Below are 21,145 nucleotides of genomic sequence, written 5' to 3' on the forward strand. Positions count from 1 at the left end.
AAGTGTTGATAATGAAATGATTTGACAAAGTTGTTTTAATAGTCTCGAAATTTTGCAATCTTTTATTATCGCAGTAGATTGTTGTTGTTTTCGGAAAGAAATTTATTATGTGTAATAAAGGGGTTTTTAAGTCTACTATGGCCCTTGAGGCGATGTTTTGCACTATGACGAATTTCGAGAATTTATCGACGCATGTAAGGAAAAGGGCTCCATGGGTTGAGAAAATATCAATGTGTAGAATTCTCCCACGAATGAGGGTTTAAGAGTTTCTGCAACCATTTGCTTTGATGGGTGGTGAAACAGGTTTTTCAATTTGATGTTTTTTTCTGTTGCTAACCAAAACATTTTTGGGAATAACTAGTCCCTAAGAATTTGTTTTACATTTTCTTGTGCTGCTTGGTGAGCCCTTATGTGTTCTGTTATGACAATTTCTTTCTGTTCGGTTGAGTCCGTTTTGCCCTGTACGAAGTTTTTCGTCTGCTTGAAAGAAGTTGCGTTTACAACATCTCGTAATGTTTCAATCAGTTTCCGGTTGGGTTTCTGTTTATGTGCCTACCTTGCTCTTAAACAAATGAATGTATCCACCGAAATATTTCGTCTTCTTATTATTTGGTTTCGGAAGCAGTTTACTAGGTTGTCGGTTGTCTCGATGGTGTATGTCAGGGACTCTTCGCTATGAATGGTGGCTACGTCCGATTCTTGTACGTCTTCTAAGGCTTTAATTTTTTGGCGAGATAATGAGTGTGCCACGAAATTTTCTATGTCTGGTTTTTAAATTTTTTTTCTGAGGTAAAGGTAAGGGTAAGGTAAGTGGTTGATGATCGGTAAAGTTTTTAAGTAACTAGGAGCTCTCGCTCATTGGTTGCGTAATTTTTCGTTGTCACGTAGGGCCCTAGTCTGAAGCCTATATTTTCTCTCTTTAGGATGCTTGTCAGAGGTCTTGCGATAGTCACGAAGTTTTTTATGAAGCACCTTTAGTAGCTTGCTAGCCCTAGAAAAGATCTGAGGTCAAAACGTGTTTTTGGTGGGGAAATTCCTTAATAGACTTTACCTTTTCAGGTGAAGTTTGCAGTCCCCCTTGTGACACTATGAAGCCCAAGTACTCGACGCTCTTTTTAAAGAACTTCGATTTCTCTTGGGATACTCTCATACCTTCTTCCTGGATGGCCTTATCACGCCGTCCGCTAAAAGTTGTTTTGACTCTGCATTGACGAATTTGGTTACACCCATGGGGTGTGGGTACGTTTTGGAGTACACCGGTTCCCCATCAGTTTTTATTGTGGCTATAGTGTTAATATTGAATGGAAGTGCTTCGTCTGGATCTTTATAATTTTTGGCAATCATTTTATCAAAGGTGGCTTTAACTGCCACGGGAACATCTTCATCATAAATTTTAATAAAGTTGACATTTTCTGACCTATTGAATCGGATCTTTTCGTCTCCGTTGTTTGTCTGAAGAACATTCCCGGTATAATCAAGTTTCGCATTCGCTTGTTTAAGCAAGTCGAGGCCGATAATATCATCGAAGTGTTAAGGTTATTTATGATAAAAAAAAGGGTGTTTTTATGTTAAACACCGAAACTAAACATTTTTTAATTATTTTGGTAAAGCCATGGATTGACTTTACAGTAAAGGGTTTCTGCGCTGCCACAATTTTTTTCAGTCCCGGGATTAGAGTAATCTATTTTTTGAGGTGACTGTGTGTAATGTAGGGGAGCAGGGATTTTATTCTAAAAATTACATGAGTCTTCTTCCTCAAGATCGTCTTCTACTTCAGTAGCACAGGTCTGCGCAACGGCGTCATAATCTTCGTCGTCAGATTTCTCTTCTGGCAGGAGGTTCATTTTTTGTTGCCTTTTTGCCATGGGCTCCATGGGTTGAGAAAATATCAATGTGTAGAATTCTCCCACGAATGAGGATTTAGGAGTTTCTGCAACCATTTGCTTTGATGGGTGGTGAAACAGGTTTTTCAATTTGATGTTTTTTCTGTTGCTAACCGAAACATTTTTGGGAATAACTAGTCCCTAAGAATTTGTTTTACATTTTCTTGTGCTGCTTGGTGAGCCCTTATGTGTTCTGTTATGACAATTTCTTTCTGTTCGGTTGAGTCCGTTTTGCCCTGTACGAAGTTTTTCGTCTGCTTGAAAGAAGTGTTAGGGAAGGATTCTACTAGTCGGTGCTATAGCGTGTGTATTGCGTTTACTACCTCCGCGTTTACAACATCTCGTAATGTTTCAATCAGATATTCCGGTTGGGGTTCTGTTTATGTGCCTCACCTTGCTCTTAAACAAGATGAATGTATCCACCGAGAAACTATTTACGTCTTCGATTATTATATGGTTTCGGAAGCAGTTTACTGGGTTGTCGGTTGTCTCGATGGTGTATGTCAGGGACTCTTCGCTATGAATGGTGGCTACGTCCGATTCTTGTACGTCTTCTAAGGTTTTAATTTTTTGGCGAGATAATGAGTGTGCCACGAAATTTTCCTTGTCTGGTTTTTAAATTTTTTTCTGAGACAGCAAAGGTAAGTGGTTGATGATCGGTAAAGTTTTTAAGTAACAAGGAGCTCTCGCTCATTGGTTGCGTAATTTTTCGTTGTCACGTAGGGCGCGTGATATCATTGTGATTGGGCGGCCATCTTGAGATAGTACTGCCCCTAGTCCGAAGCCTATATTTTCTCCCTTCAAGATGCTTTTTAGAGGTCTTGCGATAGTCGCGAAGTTTTTTATGAAGCACCTTTAGTAGCTTGCTAGCCCTAGAAAATATCTGAGGTCAAAAAGTGTTTTTGGTGGGGAAATTCCTTAATAGACTTTACCTTTTCAGGTGAAGTTTGCAGTCCCCCTTGTGACACTATGAAGCCCAAGTACTCGACGCTCTTTTTAAAGAACTTCGATTTCTCTTGGGATACTCTCATACCTTCTTCCTGGATGGCCTTATCACGCCGTCCGCTAAAAGTTGTTTTACCTCTGCATTGACGAATTTGGTTACACCCATGGGGTGTGGGTACGACTTGGAGTACACCGGTTCCCCATCAGTTTTTATTGTGGCTATAGTGTTAATATTGAATGAAAGTGCTTCGTCTGGATCTTTATAATTTTTGGCAATCATTTTATCAAAGGTGGCTTTAACTGCCACGGGAACATCTTCATCATAAATTTTAATAAAGTTGACATTTTCTGACCTATTGAATCGGATCTTTTCGTCTCCGTTGTTTGTCTGAAGAACATTCCCGGTATAATCAAGTTTCGCATTCGCTTGTTTAAGCAAGTCGAGGCCGATAATATCATCGAAGTGTTAAGGTTATTTATGATAAAAAAAAGGGTGTTTTTATGTTAAACACCGAAACTAAACATTTTTTAATTATTTTGGTAAAGCCATGGATTGACTTTACAGTAAAGGGTTTCTGCGCTGCCACAATTTTTTTCAGTCCCGGGATTAGAGTAATCTATTTTTTGAGGTGACTGTGTGTAATGTAGGGGAGCAGGGATTTTATTCTAAAAATTACATGAGTCTTCTTCCTCAAGATCGTCTTCTACTTCAGTAGCACAGGTCTGCGCAACGGCGTCATAATCTTCGTCGTCAGATTTCTCTTCTGGCAGGAGGTTCATTTTTTGTTGCCTTTTTGCCATGGGCTCCATGGGTTGAGAAAATATCAATGTGTAGAATTCTCCCACGAATGAGGATTTAGGAGTTTCTGCAACCATTTGCTTTGATGGGTGGTGAAACAGGTTTTTCAATTTGATGTTTTTTCTGTTGCTAACCGAAACATTTTTGGGAATAACTAGTCCCTAAGAATTTGTTTTACATTTTCTTGTGCTGCTTGGTGAGCCCTTATGTGTTCTGTTATGACAATTTCTTTCTGTTCGGTTGAGTCCGTTTTGCCCTGTACGAAGTTTTTCGTCTGCTTGAAAGAAGTGTTAGGGAAGGATTCTACTAGTCGGTGCTATAGCGTGTGTATTGCGTTTACTACCTCCGCGTTTACAACATCTCGTAATGTTTCAATCAGATATTCCGGTTGGGGTTCTGTTTATGTGCCTCACCTTGCTCTTAAACAAGATGAATGTATCCACCGAGAAACTATTTACGTCTTCGATTATTATATGGTTTCGGAAGCAGTTTACTGGGTTGTCGGTTGTCTCGATGGTGTATGTCAGGGACTCTTCGCTATGAATGGTGGCTACGTCCGATTCTTGTACGTCTTCTAAGGTTTTAATTTTTTGGCGAGATAATGAGTGTGACACGAAATTTTCCTTGTCTGGTTTTTAAATTTTTTTCTGAGACAGCAAAGGTAAGTGGTTGATGATCGGTAAAGTTTTTAAGTAACAAGGAGCTCTCGCTCATTGGTTGCGTAATTTTTCGTTGTCACGTAGGGCGCGTGATATCATTGTGATTGGGCGGCCATCTTGAGATAGTACTGCCCCTAGTCCGAAGCCTATATTTTCTCCCTTCAAGATGCTTTTTAGAGGTCTTGCGATAGTCGCGAAGTTTTTTATGAAGCACCTTTAGTAGCTTGCTAGCCCTAGAAAATATCTGAGGTCAAAAAGTGTTTTTGGTGGGGAAATTCCTTAATAGACTTTACCTTTTCAGGTGAAGTTTGCAGTCCCCCTTGTGACACTATGAAGCCCAAGTACTCGACGCTCTTTTTAAAGAACTTCGATTTCTCTTGGGATACTCTCATACCTTCTTCCTGGATGGCCTTATCACGCCGTCCGCTAAAAGTTGTTTTACCTCTGCATTGACGAATTTGGTTACACCCATGGGGTGTGGGTACGACTTGGAGTACACCGGTTCCCCATCAGTTTTTATTGTGGCTATAGTGTTAATATTGAATGAAAGTGCTTCGTCTGGATCTTTATAATTTTTGGCAATCATTTTAACTGCCACGGGAACATCTTCATCATAAATTTTAATAAAGTTGACATTTTCTCACCTATTGAATCGGATCTTTTCGTTTCCGTTGTTTGTGTGAAGAAAATTCCCGGTATAATCAAGTTTCTCATTCGCTTGTTTAAGCAAGTCGAGGCCGATAATATCATCGAAGTGTTAAGGTTATCTATATATATAAAAGAAAGTCGTGTTAGTTACACCACTTATAACTCAAGAACGGCAGAACAGATTTGGCTGAAAATTGGTAGGGAGGTAGCTTAGAGCCAGGAGACGGACATAGGATACTTTTTATCCCGTTCGACAGCGTTCCTCTGTGACTTGACATGAAACGTCAGTCACTATAAAACTTGGTATAATAAAAAAGAATCCGACTTGGAATAACAAAACGCAAATGACAGCTATGTAATTGACGTAAAATGACAGCTATGTAATGACGTATGGATGACAATTTGATATTTGTAAGAAATCAATATTAAAACTATTTCTATTAAATAAATAATTAACAAGTGGATTGAAGTGAAGTGAAGTTTAATTAATAATGCCGCGACCAAGACGATCGAATCTTTCCCGACAAAGCCGTAATGCAAGAAGAATACAAAATACTGCAAATGAAAGGACTGAAGAAGAACAAGAAAGTGCACGTGAACAGCGCCGCAATAGTATGGCTCGACTTCGTGCTTCTCAATCACGAGAGCAAAGTAAAGCAGCCCGTGAAACAGCTCGGTTGGCAATGCAGAATCGTCGAGCGAACAACAGAAGTCAACAAATAGATAATTTGCGACGCAGAACAAGATATTTAGCTGATTTGAATCGAGCTGCGTTTCGATACGATTGCAGCAATGATTACAGCTTGCATCCTAGCGTTTGCATTGGGCAAATGGACGTTGTTTGCGAGTATTGTGGTGCATTAAAGTTTTCCGGAGAAACGCCTGGACTATGCTGCGTTAATGGTAAAGTGAAATTGCCAGTGCTGACTCCGCCACATGAGCCATTGTATTCATTGCTTTGCGGCGAAACACAAGAATCACGCCACTTTCTTGCAAATACTCGAAAATACAATAGTTGTTTCCAAATGACGTCATTTGGGGCAGACATTATCGAAGAAGGAGGTTTTAATCCGACATTTAAGGTATTTATTTTTGTACTTACATAGAATGTAGTTAAAGAATAACTTAGTTTATCTATTGGTATGTATTATACTACTCTCCTACAGAAAAAGTGTTTATAACCCAGTTAATACTGTCTGGTTTTTATTTTGTAGATACAAGGACAGATTCACCATCGAATTGGATCATTACTACCTTTCGAAGATACACAGAATAAATTTTTACAAATATGTTTCATGGGCAACATGGAAGAACAACTTGATCGACGCCTAGGGATCAATGCAGGAATGAAGCGAGCAATTCTTCAAGACTTGCAGTGTCTGCTTCATGAACATCATGCGTTGGTCAGGTTGTTTAAGAGTGCTTTAGAGCGCATGCCAAATGATGACTATAAAGTTGTCATCAAAGCAGATAAACGACCATCTGGAACACACGAACGCACATTTAATGCTCCAACAGTAGACGAACTTGCCATCCTGATTGTTGGTGAACAATTGGAAAAACGCGATATTGTGCTTACACGTCGTGATACTGGGCAACTGCAACAAATATCGGAAACTCATCGATCATATGACGCATTGGAATACCCACTGATGTTTTGGCAAGGAGAAGATGGATATTATTTTAATATTAAAATGATAAATCCATTGAATGGTAAAGTATCAGTATCTTTATAATGGTTAATGTCTGTATTATTTGCCTTTGAAATGGTTAATTATCAAATTTTTAATTTCAGGTGAAGAAACTACAAAGAAAGTTAGCTCAATGAATTATTATGCATATCGTTTGATGATTCGTCAAAATGCTGACAACTATTTGCTGCGGTTTCGTCGATTGTTTCAGCAGTATTGCGTTGACATGTATGTAAAAATAGAAACGGAACGTTTAACATTTATTAGGTTGATCCAAGCCAAACTGCGTTCTGAAGAGTACATCCATTTACGTGATGCAGTTAGTAATGAAGGAAATGCAGCTAATATTGGTCGATTAACTATTCTGCCGACGACGTACATTGGTAGCCCGAGTCATATGTATGAATATGCACAAGATGCAATGACATATGTTCGTCATTACGGCCGGCCAGATCTCTTTATTACTTTTACCTGTAATTGTATTTTTTCGAATAAAATAAAAAGAAAACTGCTTATTTATTGCCATTTAGACGGATCAAAGTTCGCCGGGTCGGCTAGTTTATGATAAAAAAAATGGTGTTTTTATGTTAAACACCGAAACTAAACATTTTTTAATTATATTGGTAAAGCCATGGATTGACTTTACAGTAAAGGGTTTCTCCGCTGCTACAATTTCTTCCAGTCCCGGGATTGGAGTAACCTATTTTTTGAGGTGCCTGTGTGTAATGTAGGGGAGCAGGGATTTTATTCTAAAAATTACATGAGTTTTCTTCCTCAAGATCGTCTTCTACTTCAGTAGCACAGGTCTGCGCATGACGTTTATTTTTTGTTGCCTTGCTGACTGCCCTTTTTCGTTGTGGGCTGTCTAAATACCCTCCTGAAGGAGGGGTCGATCTCCATTGGCTCTGGTGCTGGTTGACCCTGATAAGTTCCTGTGCTTATGTGTGGTCTCTGTCCAAAGGAACCATTCTGGTTGTTGGCTCCTTTTTGAGTCCTAACAAGTGAGGAGTTTTCCTAAATGCTCCTGAATTTCAGAATGGGTCTGGGAATTTTTTCAGCCTTCTTGTCGATGGTTGTTCGGCTTGTATGCTTTCTCCTCATTGTGTCGGGCGAAAGTGGCGCAAAAACGATTCTTTCGTTACTTGATTCAGCTTCTTGTGCTAATGGTAATGCTGCTGACCCAATGGTTCCAAGTCATCGTTAATTCCTGTTTTGGCGTGGACTTTGGTCTTTAGATGGTGGTATCTGGACCGGATAGATTGTTATCTTCTTTGAAACAAGCCTAGGATTAGGAAATTTAACAAGAAAATGAATGATATCGGAATTTTTAAAAACAGTTATACTATATGCTTCTAAAATTTCTATCAAACTAATGTTAATAGGCAGCTTGTCTTTAATTTCGCAAATGTCGGAGCTATCTAGAATTGCCGGACTTACAATATTTAATTTTGCTAGGGTCAAGCCCATTAGAATGTTTTCCAGATCTGTGATGCCGAATCTATTTTTAGCCAAAATTATTTCTAAAAGATTATTTTCTTAATTTGTCCCAAATTTTTTTACCCGTAACTCGTAGAGTAAAAGGGTGTATTAGATTCTTGAAAAGTATGTAACAGGTAGAATGAAGCGTTTCCGACCCTCTAAAGTATATATATTCTTGATCAGTATTAATAGCGAAGAAGATTGAACCTAGTCTGCCTGTCCATCCGTCAGTTCGTATGAACGCTGAGATCTTAGGAAATATACTAGATACAAAGTTGAGATTAATCATGAAGATTCCTGAGGTCCCTACGCAGCACAAGTTTAGTACAGTATCCTGCCACGCCCACTGTAACGCCCACAAATCGTGAAAAACTAAAATTGCTGAAATGTCAGGAGCTATTAGAGCTATATAATCTTTAGATGGCAGTTTATATAATCTTTAGATGGCAGCGCATCTTATAGCGGCAACACCCACCCATACGCCCACAAGGCTCAAAATTCAGTTTTCCCATTTTCTAGAAAAGGTGATATTTCTGCAACTATAAGAGATAGAAAGTTCGGATTAAGCATGTAGGTTTTTATGCTGCACCAAATGCAAACTGTTTTTACATCTAGCCATTTCCACCCTAACGCCGACAATACCCGGAAAACCAAAAATGCAAAAATCTCGGGGCCTATAAGAAATGCCTGCAACATGGCAAGAGTTTTCAACCGGCCCCGCCCACTCTAACGCCCACAAACCGCGGAAAACTGGCGTCTATAATATTATTATGTATGCCTTCGTTTGACCTTATAAAACTTATTTCTGTTAATATCCATCGATTTACCAAAGCTTTTTTAAATCAGAACATTATTTCGCTATTTATAAAGAAATTTAGGTTATAAGGCCTCACATGGGCAAGGACGTCACTATCAGTAACTCAACATGCATTCTCTCACAATTTCCACTAGCAAAATGACTATTGTAAAATTGTGTAAAACAGTATCGGGTAACTTACAGTCGCGGCACTTGACTATAGCGTTTTGTTTTGTTTAATTTGTTCTTTATTTGTCTCGAAATATTTTTATTGTTCTTTATTTTTGGAATGTAATATTTAATTCCGTTTGTTCTTCATTTGTTTTTATTAGTCGGTCTTGTTTGAATTTAACTTGCTCCGAATCATTAAAGTACCTGCAACAACTTTTAAGGTTTGTCCTAATAAAGTTTATACTCCTGGCAGCGCTATGAGTGATTTTTAGGGTGGCTACCAACTTGCGAATGTGTCTGATGTCCGCTGCTATAACCGGTAGTCTGTGGTCATCGGTAAATGTTCTCGTTAGCGCTTCCGTCTGGTCAGCAAAGTCCTTGGTCGTCATGTTCATTGCATGTTGTAGGTATCCGAAAGACTCCCAGACAACAATGTCACTGTCCTCTTTGGGGTATAGTCCGCGTTCGTGTAGTCATTCAGTTTCACCGTCGCGTCCGTCCTTACTCTTCGCTATGAATGGTGGCTACGTCCGATTATTGTACGTCTTCTAAGGTTTTAATTTTTTGGCGAGATAATGAGTGTGCCACGAAATTTTCCTTGTCTGGTTTTTAAATTTTTTTCTGAGTCAGCAAAGGTAAGTGGTTGATGATCGGTAAAGTTTTTAAGTGACAAGGAGCTCTCGCTCTTTGGTTGCGTAATTTTTCGTTGTCACGTAGGGCGCGTGATATCATTGCGATTGGGCGGCCATCTTGAGATAGTACTGCCCCTAGTCCGAAGCCTATATTTTCTCCCTTTAAGATGCTTGTTAGAGGTCTTGCGATAGTCGCGAAGTTTTTTATGAAGCACCTTTAGTAGCTTGAGGTCAAAAAGTGTTTTTGGTGGGAGAAATTCCTTAACAGACTTTACCTTTTCAGGTGAAGTTTGCAGTCCCCCTTGTGGCACTATGAAGCCCAACTACTCGACGCTCTTTTTAAAAAACTTCGATTTCTCTTGGGATACTCTCATACCTTCTTCCTGGATGGCCTTATCACGCCGTCCGCTAAAAGTTGTTTTGACTCTGCATTGACGAATTTGGTTACACCCATGGGGTGTGGGTACGTTTTGGAGTACACCGGTTCCCCATCAGTTTTTATTGTGGCTATAGTGTTAATATTGAATGGAAGTGCTTCGTCTGGATCTTTATAATTTTTGGCAATCATTTTATCGAAGGTGGCTTTAACTGCCACGGGAACATCCTCATCATAAATTTTAATAAAGTTCACATTTTCTGACCTATTGAATCGGATCTTTTCGTCTCCGTTGTTTGTGTGAAGAAAATTCCCGGTATAATCAAGTTTCTCATTCGCTTGTTTAAGCAAGTCGAGGCCGATAATATCATCGAAGTGTTAAGGTTATTTATGATAAAAAATGGTGTTTTTATGTTAAACACCGAAACTAAACATTTTTTTATTTTGGTAAAAGCCATGAATTGACTTTACAGTAAAGGGTTTCTCCGCTGCCACAATTTCTTTCAGTCCCGGGATTGGAGGCTATTTTTTGAGGTGACTGTGTGTAATGTAGGGGAGCAGGGATTTTATTCTAAAAATTACATGAGTTTTCTTCCTCAAGATCGTCTTCTACTTCAGTAGCACAGGTCTGCGCAACGGCGTCGTAATCTTCGTCGTCAGATTTCTCTTCTGGCAGAAGGTTCATTTTTTGTTGCCTTGCTGACTGCCCTTTTTGCCATGTTGTAGGCAGTCTAAATACCCTCCTGAAGGAGGGGTCGATCTCCATTGGCTCTGGTGCTGGTTGACCCTGATAAGTTCCTGTGCTTATGTGTGGTCTCTGTCCAAAGGAACCATTCTGGTTGTTGGCTCCTTTTTGAGTCCTAACAAGTGAGGAGTTTTCCTAATTGCTCCTGAATTTCTGGGAATTTTTTCAACCTTCTCGTCGATGGTTGTTCGGCTTGTATGCTTTCTCCTCATTGTGTCGGGCGAAAGTGGCGCAAAAACGCTTCTTTCGTTACTTGATTCAGCTTCTTGTGCTAATGCTAATGCTGCTGACCCAATGGATCCAAGTCATCGTTAATTCCTGGTTTGGAGTGGACTTTGGTCTTTAGATGGTGGTATCTGGACCGGATAGACTGTTATCTTCTTTGAAACAAGCCTAGGATTAGGAAATTTAACAAGAAAATGAATGATATCGGAATTTTTAAAAACAGTTATACTATATGCTTCTAAAATTTCTATCAAACTAATGTTAATAGGCAGCTTGTCTTTAATTTCGCAAATGTCGGAGCTATCTAGAATTGCCGGACTTACAATATTTAATTTTGCTAGGGTCAAGCCCATTAGAATGTTTTCCAGATCTGTGATGCCGAATCTATTTTTAGCCAAAATTATTTCTAAAAGATTATTTTCTTAATTTGTCCCAAATTTTTTTACCCGTAACTCGTAGAGTAAAAGGGTGTATTAGATTCTTGAAAAGTATGTAACAGGTAGAATGAAGCGTTTCCGACCCTCTAAAGTATATATATTCTTGATCAGTATTAATGCAAACTGTTTATGCATCTAACCATTTCCACCCTAACGCCGACAATACCCGGAAAACCAAAAATGCAAAAATCTCGGGGCCTATAAGAAATGCCTGCAACATGGAAAGAGTTTTCAACCGGCCCCGCCCACTCTAACGCCCACAAACCGCGGAAAACTGGCGTCTATAATATTATTATGTATGCCTTCGTTTGACCTTATAAAACTTATTTCTGTTAATATCCATCGATTTACCAAAGCTTTTTTAAATCAGAACATTATTTCGCTATTTATAAAGAAATTTAGGTTATAAGGCCTCACATGGGCAAGGACGTCACTATCAGTAACTCAACATGCATTCTCTCACAATATCCACTAGCAAAATGACTATTGTAAAATTGTGTAAAAAAGTATCGGGTAACTTACAGTCGCGGCACTTGACTATAGCGTTTTCTTTTGTTTAATTTGTTCTTTATTTGTCTCGAAATATTTTTATTGTTCTTTATTTTTGGAATGTAATATTTAATTCCGTTTGTTCTTCATTTGTTTTTATTAGTCGGTCTTGTTTGAATTTAACTTGCTCCGAATCATTAAAGTACCTGCAACAAATTTTAAGGTTTGTCCTAATAAAGTTTATACTCCTGGCAGCGCTATGAGTGATTTTTAGGGTGGCTACCAACTTGCGAATGTGTCTGATGTCCGCCGCTATAACCGGTAGTCTGTGGTCATCGGTAAATGTTCTCGTTAGCGCTTCCGTCTGAACAGCAAAGTCCTCGGTCGTCATGTTCATTGCATGTTGTAGGTATCCGAAAGACTCCCAGACAACAATGTCACTGTCCTCTTTGGGGTATAGTCCGCGTTCGTGTAGTCATTCAGTTTCACCGTCGCATCCGTCCTTACAGCCATTAGTGTCCATATTATAATGTATTTTATATAATGTATTTAATATAGAAGAATATAAAAAATATGAAAAAGTATAAAAAGGGTCGGGAGTCTAGCCAAGGATTGTTAGCGTAGATTGTCTTTGTGGACCACTCTCCCTCTAATTAAGACCGTTGTTTCCTGCGAGCATAGTGGTGAGAGCTTGTTACCTAGTCTTTTTAGAAAAACTTTTTCGCCTACCTAATAGTCCTCATAGGTCCTATTCTCGTTTACCTGGTCAATCATCTTCTCCTGTACCGGTTGAATTTTCCTAATAATTTCTCTATCGAATTCCATGGGCTATGTGAGAACTATTTCTGTGGGTTTTTTGTAAGTTACTTAGTGGATTGATTTGTTGGTTGCTAAAAAGGATTATTCCTATTATTCATTTCAATTTGCATCCAAGTTTCAGGCATCTGGCTATTTCGGCTAGAGTGCTATGAAACCTCTATATTTGACCATTTGTTGTTCTGTGTAGAGGTAGAGCGTTGGAAGTGTTGATAATGAAATGATTAAACAAAGTTGTTTTAATAGTCTCGGAATTTAGCGATCTTTTATTATCGCAGTAGATTGTTGTTGTTTTCGGAAAGAAATTTATTATGTGTAATAAAGGGGTTTTTAAGTCTACTATTATCGACGCCTGTAAGGAAAAGGGCTCCATGGTTGAGAAAATATCAATGTGTAGAATTCTCCCACGAATGAGGGTATAAGAGTTTCTGCAACCATTTGCTTTGATGGGTGGTGGAACAGGTTTTTCAATTTGATGTTATTTCTGTTGCTAACCGAAACATTTTTGGGAATAAATAGTCCCTAAGAATTTGTTTCACATTTTCTTGTGCTGCTTGGTGAGCCCTTATGTGTCCTGTTATGACACTTCTTTCTGTTCGGTTGAGTCCGTTTTGCCCTGCTTGAAAGAAGTGCTAGGGAAGGATTCTACTAGTCGGTGCTATTGCGTGTGTATTGCGTTTACTACCTCCGCGTTTACAACATCTCGTAATGTTTTAATCAGATTTTCCCGGTTGGGGTTCTGTTTATGTGTCTTACCTTGCTCTTAAACAAGATAAATGTACCGTCTTCGATTATTATTTGGTTTCGGAAGCAGTTTACTGGGTTGTCGGTTGTCTCGATGGTGTATGTCAGGGACTCTTCGCTATGAATGGTGGCTACGTCCGATTATTGTACGTCTTCTAAGGTTTTAATTTTTTGGCGAGATAATGAGTGTGCCACGAAATTTTCCTTGTCTGGTTTTTAAATTTTTTTCTGAGTCAGCAAAGGTAAGTGGTTGATGATCGGTAAAGTTTTTAAGTGACAAGGAGCTCTCGCTCTTTGGTTGCGTAATTTTTCGTTGTCACGTAGGGCGCGTGATATCATTGCGATTGGGCGGCCATCTTGAGATAGTACTGCCCCTAGTCCGAAGCCTATATTTTCTCCCTTTAAGATGCTTGTTAGAGGTCTTGCGATAGTCGCGAAGTTTTTTATGAAGCACCTTTAGTAGCTTGAGGTCAAAAAGTGTTTTTGGTGGGAGAAATTCCTTAATAGACTTTACCTTTTCAGGTGAAGTTTGCAGTCCCCCTTGTGGCACTATGAAGCCCAACTACTCGACGCTCTTTTTAAAAAACTTCGATTTCTCTTGGGATACTCTCATACCTTCTTCCAGGATGGCCTTATCACGCCGTCCGCTAAAAGTTGTTTTGACTCTGCATTGACGAATTTGGTTACACCCATGGGGTGTGGGTACGTTTTGGAGTACACCGGTTCCCCATCAGTTTTTATTGTGGCTATAGTGTTAATATTGAATGGAAGTGCTTCGTCTGGATCTTTATAATTTTTGGCAATCATTTTATCGAAGGTGGCTTTAACTGCCACGGGAACATCCTCATCATAAATTTTAATAAAGTTCACATTTTCTGACCTATTGAATCGGATCTTTTCGTCTCCGTTGTTTGTGTGAAGAAAATTCCCGGTATAATCAAGTTTCTCATTCGCTTGTTTAAGCAAGTCGAGGCCGATAATATCATCGAAGTGTTAAGGTTATTTATGATAAAAAATGGTGTTTTTATGTTAAACACCGAAACTAAACATTTTTTATTTATTTTGGTAAAGCCATGAATTGACTTTACAGTAAAGGGTTTCTCCGCTGCCACAATTTCTTTCAGTCCCGGGATTGGAGTCTATTTTTTGAGGTGACTGTGTGTAATGTAGGGGAGCAGGGATTTTATTCTAAAAATTACATGAGTTTTCTTCCTCAAGATCGTCTTCTACTTCAGTAGCACAGGTCTGCGCAACGGCGTCGTAATCTTCGTCGTCAGATTTCTCTTCTGGCAGAAGGTTCATTTTTTGTTGCCTTGCTGACTGCCCTTTTTGCCATGTTGTAGGCAGTCTAAATACCCTCCTGAAGGAGGGGTCGATCTCCATTGGCTCTGGTGCTGGTTGACCCTGATAAGTTCCTGTGCTTATGTGTGGTCTCTGTCCAAAGGAACCATTCTGGTTGTTGGCTCCTTTTTGAGTCCTAACAAGTGAGGAGTTTTCCTAATTGCTCCTGAATTTCTGGGAATTTTTTCAACCTTCTCGTCGATGGTTGTTCGGCTTGTATGCTTTCTCCTCATTGTGTCGGGCGAAAGTGGCGCAAAAACGCTTCTTTCGTTACTTGATTCAGCTTCTTGTGCTAATGCTAATGCTGCTGACCCAATGGATCCAAGTCATCGTTAATTCCTGGTTTGGAGTGGACTTTGGTCTTTAGATGGTGGTAGCTGGACCGGATAGACTGTTGTCTTCTTTAAAACAAGCCTAGGATTAGGAAATTTAATAAGAAAATGAATGATATCGGAATTTTGAAAAACACTTATACTATATGCTTCTAAAATTCCTATCAAACTAATGTTAATAGGCATCTTGTCTTTAAATTCGCCAATGTCGGAGCTATCTAGAATTGCCGGACTTACAATATTTAATTTTGCTAGGGACAAGCCGATTAGAATGTTTTCCAGATCTGTGATGCCGAATCTATTTTTAGCCAAAATTATTTCTAAAAGATTATTTTCTTTATTTGTCCCAAATTTGTATACCCGTTACTCGTAGAGAAAAGGGTATATTAGATTCGTTTAAAAGTATGTAACAGGTAGAATGAAGCGTTTCCGACCCTCTAGAGTATATATATTCTTGATCAGTATCAATAGCGAAGACGATTGAGCCTAGTCCGCCTATCCGTCCGTCAGTTCGTATGAACGCGGAGATCTTAGGATCTATACTAGATACAAAGTTGAGATTCAGCATGAAGATTCTTGAGGTACCTACGCAGCACAAGTTAATACAGCATCCTGCCACGCCCACTATAAAGCCCACAAACCGCGAAAAACTAAAATTGCTGAAATCTAAGGAGCTATTAGAGCTAGAAAGTTCAAATTTAGTTTATATAATCTTTAGATGGCAGCGCATCTTATAGCGGCAACACCCACCCATACGCCCACAAGGCTCAAAAGACAGTTTCCCATTTTCTAGAAAAGCTGATATTTCGGCCACTATAAGAGATAGAAAGTTCGGATTAAGCATCTAGGTTTTTATGATGCATGCACAAAATGCAAATTGTTTTTTTTTCATCTAACCATTCCCACCTTAACGCCGACCATACCCGGAAAACCAAAAATGGAAAAATCTCGGGGCCTATAAGAAATGCCTGCAACATGGCACCAGTTTTCAACCGGCCCCGCCCACTCTAACGCCCACAAACCGCGGAAAAAAGGCGTCTATAATATTATTATGAATGCCTTCGTTTGACCTTATAAAACTTATTTCTGTTAATATCTATCGATTTACCAAAGCTTTTTTAAATCAGAACATTATTTCGCTATTTATAAAGAAATTTAGGTTATAAGGCCTCACATGGGCAAGGACGTACTGATAGTGACTCAACATGCATTCTCTCACAATTTCCACTGGCAAAACGAATATTGTAAAATTATGTAAAACAGTATCGGGTAACTTACAGTCGCGGCACTTGACTATAGCGTTTTGTTTTGTTTAATTTGTTCTTTATTTGTCTCGAAAAATTTTTATTTTTCTTTATTTTTGGAATTTGGTATTTAATTCCGTTTGTTCTTCATTTGTTTTTTTTAGTTGGTCTTGTTTGAACTTCACTTGCTACCAATCATTAAAGTCGGGTGTACCTGCAACAACTTTTAAGGTTTGTCCTAATAAAGTTTATACTCCTAGCGGCCCTATGAGGGATTTTTGGGGTGTCTACCAACTTGCGAATGTGTCTGATGTCCGTCGCTATAACCGGTAGTCTGTGTTCTCCGCGTTCGTGTAGTCATCCAGTTTCACCGTCGCGTCCGTTTTTACAGCCATTAGTGCCCATATTATAATGTATTTTATATAATGTATTTAATATAGAAGAATATAAAAAATATGAAAAAGTATAAAAGAGGGTCGGGAGTATAGCCAAGGATGGTTAGCGTAGATTGTCTTTGTGGACCACAATCCCTCTAATTAAGACCGTTGTTTCCAGCGAACATAGCGGTGAGAGCTTGTTACCTAGTCTTTTATTTGCTTTGTAAGTTACTGAGTGGATTGATTTGTTGGTTGCTGAAAAGAATTATTCCTATAGTATCGTTCAATTTGCATCCAAGTTTCAGGCATCTGGCTATTTCGGCTAGAGTGCTATGAAACCTCTATACTTGACCATTTGTTGTGCTGTGTAGAGGTAGAGCGTTGGAAGTGTTGATAATGAAATGATTTAACAAAGTTGTTTGTTTATTATCGCAGTAGATTGTTGTTGTTTTCGGAAAGAAATTTATTATGTGTAATAAAGGGGTTTTTAAGTCTACTATTATCGACGCCTGTAAGGAAAAGGGCTCCATGGTTGAGAAAATATCAATGTGTAGAATTCTCCCACGAATGAGGGTATAAGAGTTTCTGCAACCATTTGCTTTGATGGGTGGTGGAACAGGTTTTTTAATTTGATGTTATTTCTGTTGCTAACCGAAACATTTTTGGGAATAAATAGTCCCTAAGAATTTGTTTTACATTTTCTTGTGCTGCTTGGTGAGCCCTTATTTGTTCTGTTATGACAATTTCTTTCTGTTCAGTTGAGTCCGTTTTGCCCTGTACGAAGTTTTTCGTCTGTTTGAAAGAAGTGCTAGGGAAGGACTCTATTAGTCGGTGCTATTGCGTGTGTATTGCGTTTACTACCTCCGCGTTTACAATCAGATTTTCCCGGTTGGGGTTCTGTTTATGTACCTCACCTTGCTCTTAAACAAGATGAATGTATCCACCGAGAAACTATTTTCGTCCTCGATTATTATTTGGTTTCGGAAGCAGCTTACTGGGTTGTCGGTTGTCTCGATGGTGTATGTCAGGGACTCTTCGCTATGAATGGTGGCTACGTCCGATTCTTGTACGTCTTCTAAGGTTTTAATTTTTTGGCGAGATAATGAGTGTGCCACGAAATTTTCCTTGTCTGGTTTTTAAATTTTTTTCTGAGTCAGCAAAGGTAAGTGGTTGATGATCGGTAAAGTTTTTAAGTGACAAGGAGCTCTCGCTCTTTGGTTGCGTAATTTTTCGTTGTCACGTAGGGCGCGTGATATCATTGCGATTGGGCGGCCATCTTGAGATAGTACTGCCCCTAGTCCGAAGCCTATATTTTCTCCCTTTAAGATGCTTGTTAGAGGTCTTGCGATAGTCGCGAAGTTTTTTATGAAGCACCTTTAGTAGCTTGAGGTCAAAAAGTGTTTTTGGTGGGAGAAATTCCTTAATAGACTTTACCTTTTCAGGTGAAGTTTGCAGTCCCCCTTGTGACACTATGAAGCCCAACTACTCGACGCTCTTTTTAAAGAACTTCGATTTCTCTTGGGATACTCTCATACCTTCTTCCTGGATGGCCTTATCACGCCGTCCGCTAAAAGTTGTTTTGCCTCTGCATTGAGGAATTTGGTTACACCCATGGGGTGTGGGTACGTTTTGGAGTACACCGGTTCCCCATCAGTTTTTATTGTGGCTATAGTGTTAATATTGAATGGAAGTGTTTCGTCTGGATCTTTATAATTTTTGGCAATCATTTTAACTGCCACGGGAACATCTTCATCATAAATTTTAATAAAGTTGACATTTTCTGACCTCTTGAATCGGATCTTTTCGTCTCCGTTGTTTGTCTGAAGAACATTCCCGGTATAATCAAGTTTCTCATTCGCTTGTTTAAGCAAGTCGAGGCCGATAATATCATCGAAGTGTTAAGGTTATTTATGATAAAAAAAGGGTGTTTTTATGTTAAACACCGAAACTAAACATTTTTTAATTATTTTGGTAAAGCCATGGATTGACTTTACAGTAAAGGGTTTCTGCGCTGCCACAATTTCTTTCAGTCCCGGGATTGGAGTAATCTATTTTTTGAGGTGACTGTGTGTAATGTAAAGGAGCAGGGATTTTATTCTAAAAATTACATGAGTCTTCTTCCTCAAGATCGTCTTCTACTTCAGTAGCACAGGTCTACGCAACGGCGTCGTAATCTTCGTCGTCAGATTTTTCTTCTGGCGTGAGGTTCATTTTTTGTTGCCTTGCTGACTGCCCTTTTTGCCATGTTGTGGTCAGTCTATATATCCTCCTGAAGGAGGGGTCGATCTCCATTGGCTCTGGTGCTGGTTATAAGATAAGTTCCTGTGCTTATGTGTGGTCTCTGTCCAAAGGAACCATTCTGGTTGTTGGCTCCTTTTTAAGTCCTAACAAGTGTCGGGCTAAAGTGGCGCAAAAACGCTTCTTTCGTTACCTGATTCAGCTTCTTGTGCTAATGCTAATGCTGGTGACCCAATGGTTCCAAGTCATCGTTAATTCCTGGTTTGGCGTGGACTTTGGTCCTTAGACGGTGTTAGCTGGACTGGATAGACTGTTGTCTTCTTTAAAACAAGCCTAGGGTTAGGAAATTTAATAAAAAAATAATGATATCGGAATTTTGAAAAACACTTATACTATATGCTTATAAAATTTCTATCAAACTAATGTTAATAGGCAGCTTGTCTTTAAATTCGCCAATGTCGGAGCTATCTAGAATTGCCGGACTTACAATATTTAATTTTGCTAGGGACAAGCTCATTAGAATGTTTTCCAGATCTGTGATGACGAATCTATTTTTAGCCAAAATTATTTCTAAAAGATTATTTTCTTTATTTGTCCCAAATTTTTATACCAGTTACTCGTAGAGAAAAGGGTATATTAGATTCGTTTAAAAGTATGTAACAGGTAGAATGAAGCGCTTCCGACCCTCTAAAGTATATAAGTTAACACGGTCACCCAGCAACGGAAAAGTTGCCAGGCTGATCCCGCACGGATGGGAATATGCAAGGCCAGCGTCACCTGCGGATATTGCACAGCGACGGTGCTATGGTCAGCATATTCAGCGGGCAATGCACTGTGACGGAAGCAGCCCACAATCGACGGGCAATGCACTGCAACGCAAGCAGCGGCTGCCCAACTCCACGCACGAGGCGCCGGGTCAGCAGTTTCAGAGCATAGGGCTAGCTTACATTTTAAGAATTTATGTACTTAGCAGTTAGTCGAATTTTGGAAATAAATCGTGACGGACATCGCCTCGCGAAACCAAAGTCTTCTCATTTTAATTTATATATTCTTGATTAGTATTAATAGCGAAGACGATTGAACCTAGTCTGCCTATCCGTCCGTCAGTTCGTATGAACGCTGAGATCTTAGGAACTATACTAGATACAAAGTTTAGATTAAGCATTGAAAAGGATGAATTAATAAAACAACCTTTTCCGTTGAGTTCTGTATTAAAACTGAATTTTATTTTCTAAGTCCCTGCTTAGGAAACTAACATGACATTCTTATTCTGGTCTTATCTGTGGCCTACGCAGAGGCCGCGTCTGCCTGCGCGAGAGAGTTATCATTTGACCCCCACACAGGAACCTTTGGAGCAGTGTGAGAAGCATCTCAAGTGATTATCTTCGGTTTGGGTCAAGTGGCCTGCACTTACAGATTACAAGTGCTAGCACCGCTCCCCTGTAGGGTCTACAATTACAGATCATAGTTTATGGCTCTGGATCGATTTACAACTGTCACATGACATGCACAGAGCTCATAGAGTATTATATTTTATTTTTATTAGTGTTCGTCTGAACATTCTGGCAAGGGCCGGCAAGATTAGGTGTCTGTGTTAATTACAATTTATTTTATTTATTCTCAAAAATATTGCAATACATTATTAGTGGACTGTATTAATTCGATATATTTTATTTTGCATAATAATTTTGACACCCCTTCACGGCTTGTAATTATTGTGTTTTAACATTATAGTGAATTTATTTATTTTTTTTTTTAACATAAAACATTTTTATATCATTGATTTATTGTATCTACAAGTTTATATATTAAGCATACCGCCGGGTAATGCTATGGCTTGTAACTGCCTTCGTATTTTTATTTTCCTTATAAAATACACAATTAATATAATTATTATTACAATCGCTAAAATTAGGGATGCATGTCCAGTTAAATGGTGAAAGTCTAATTCCCTCAATTCTAGCTTGTGAGTTTTTAAGTATTGAATTTCCTTTGACAAACGATTGATTTCGTCCGTATGATTGATTAATGGCATGTCGACCGGGTTCCAAATAATCTTGGGTATCTCGTTAACTTCC

General features: G+C 39.0%; 1 protein-coding gene across 1 annotated transcript; it reads left to right on the forward strand.

Annotated features, from left to right (window-relative positions):
- Positions 1-5,055: 5,055 nt before the first annotated feature.
- Positions 5,056-19,353, forward strand: LOC121529855. Its single transcript, XM_041817854.1, has 4 exons — positions 5,056-6,647; positions 6,730-6,944; positions 18,957-19,029; positions 19,181-19,353. The coding sequence occupies exons 1-4, from the start codon at positions 6,230-6,232 to the stop codon at positions 19,351-19,353; spliced, it is 879 nt and encodes a 292-aa protein (XP_041673788.1). The 5' UTR covers positions 5,056-6,229.
- The last annotated feature ends 1,792 nt before the right edge of the window (positions 19,354-21,145 follow it).

Source organism: Drosophila eugracilis, unplaced genomic scaffold (assembly GCF_018153835.1).
Source record: "Drosophila eugracilis isolate 14026-0451.02 unplaced genomic scaffold, ASM1815383v1 contig_1966, whole genome shotgun sequence".
In the NCBI taxonomy this organism is placed as follows: domain Eukaryota; kingdom Metazoa; phylum Arthropoda; class Insecta; order Diptera; family Drosophilidae; genus Drosophila; species Drosophila eugracilis.

Bases quoted from the DNA above. Each gene is read 5' to 3' on its own strand.
- LOC121529855 (XM_041817854.1), top strand. From the start codon at position 6,230: ATGGGCAACATGGAAGAACAACTTGATCGACGCCTAGGGATCAATGCA. The intron at 6,648-6,729 runs GTAAAGTATCAG...TTTTAATTTCAG, and splicing joins AATGATAAATCCATTGAATG to GTGAAGAAACTACAAAGAAA. The intron at 6,945-18,956 runs GTTAGTAATGAA...TTCTTCCTCAAG, and splicing joins ACATCCATTTACGTGATGCA to ATCGTCTTCTACTTCAGTAG.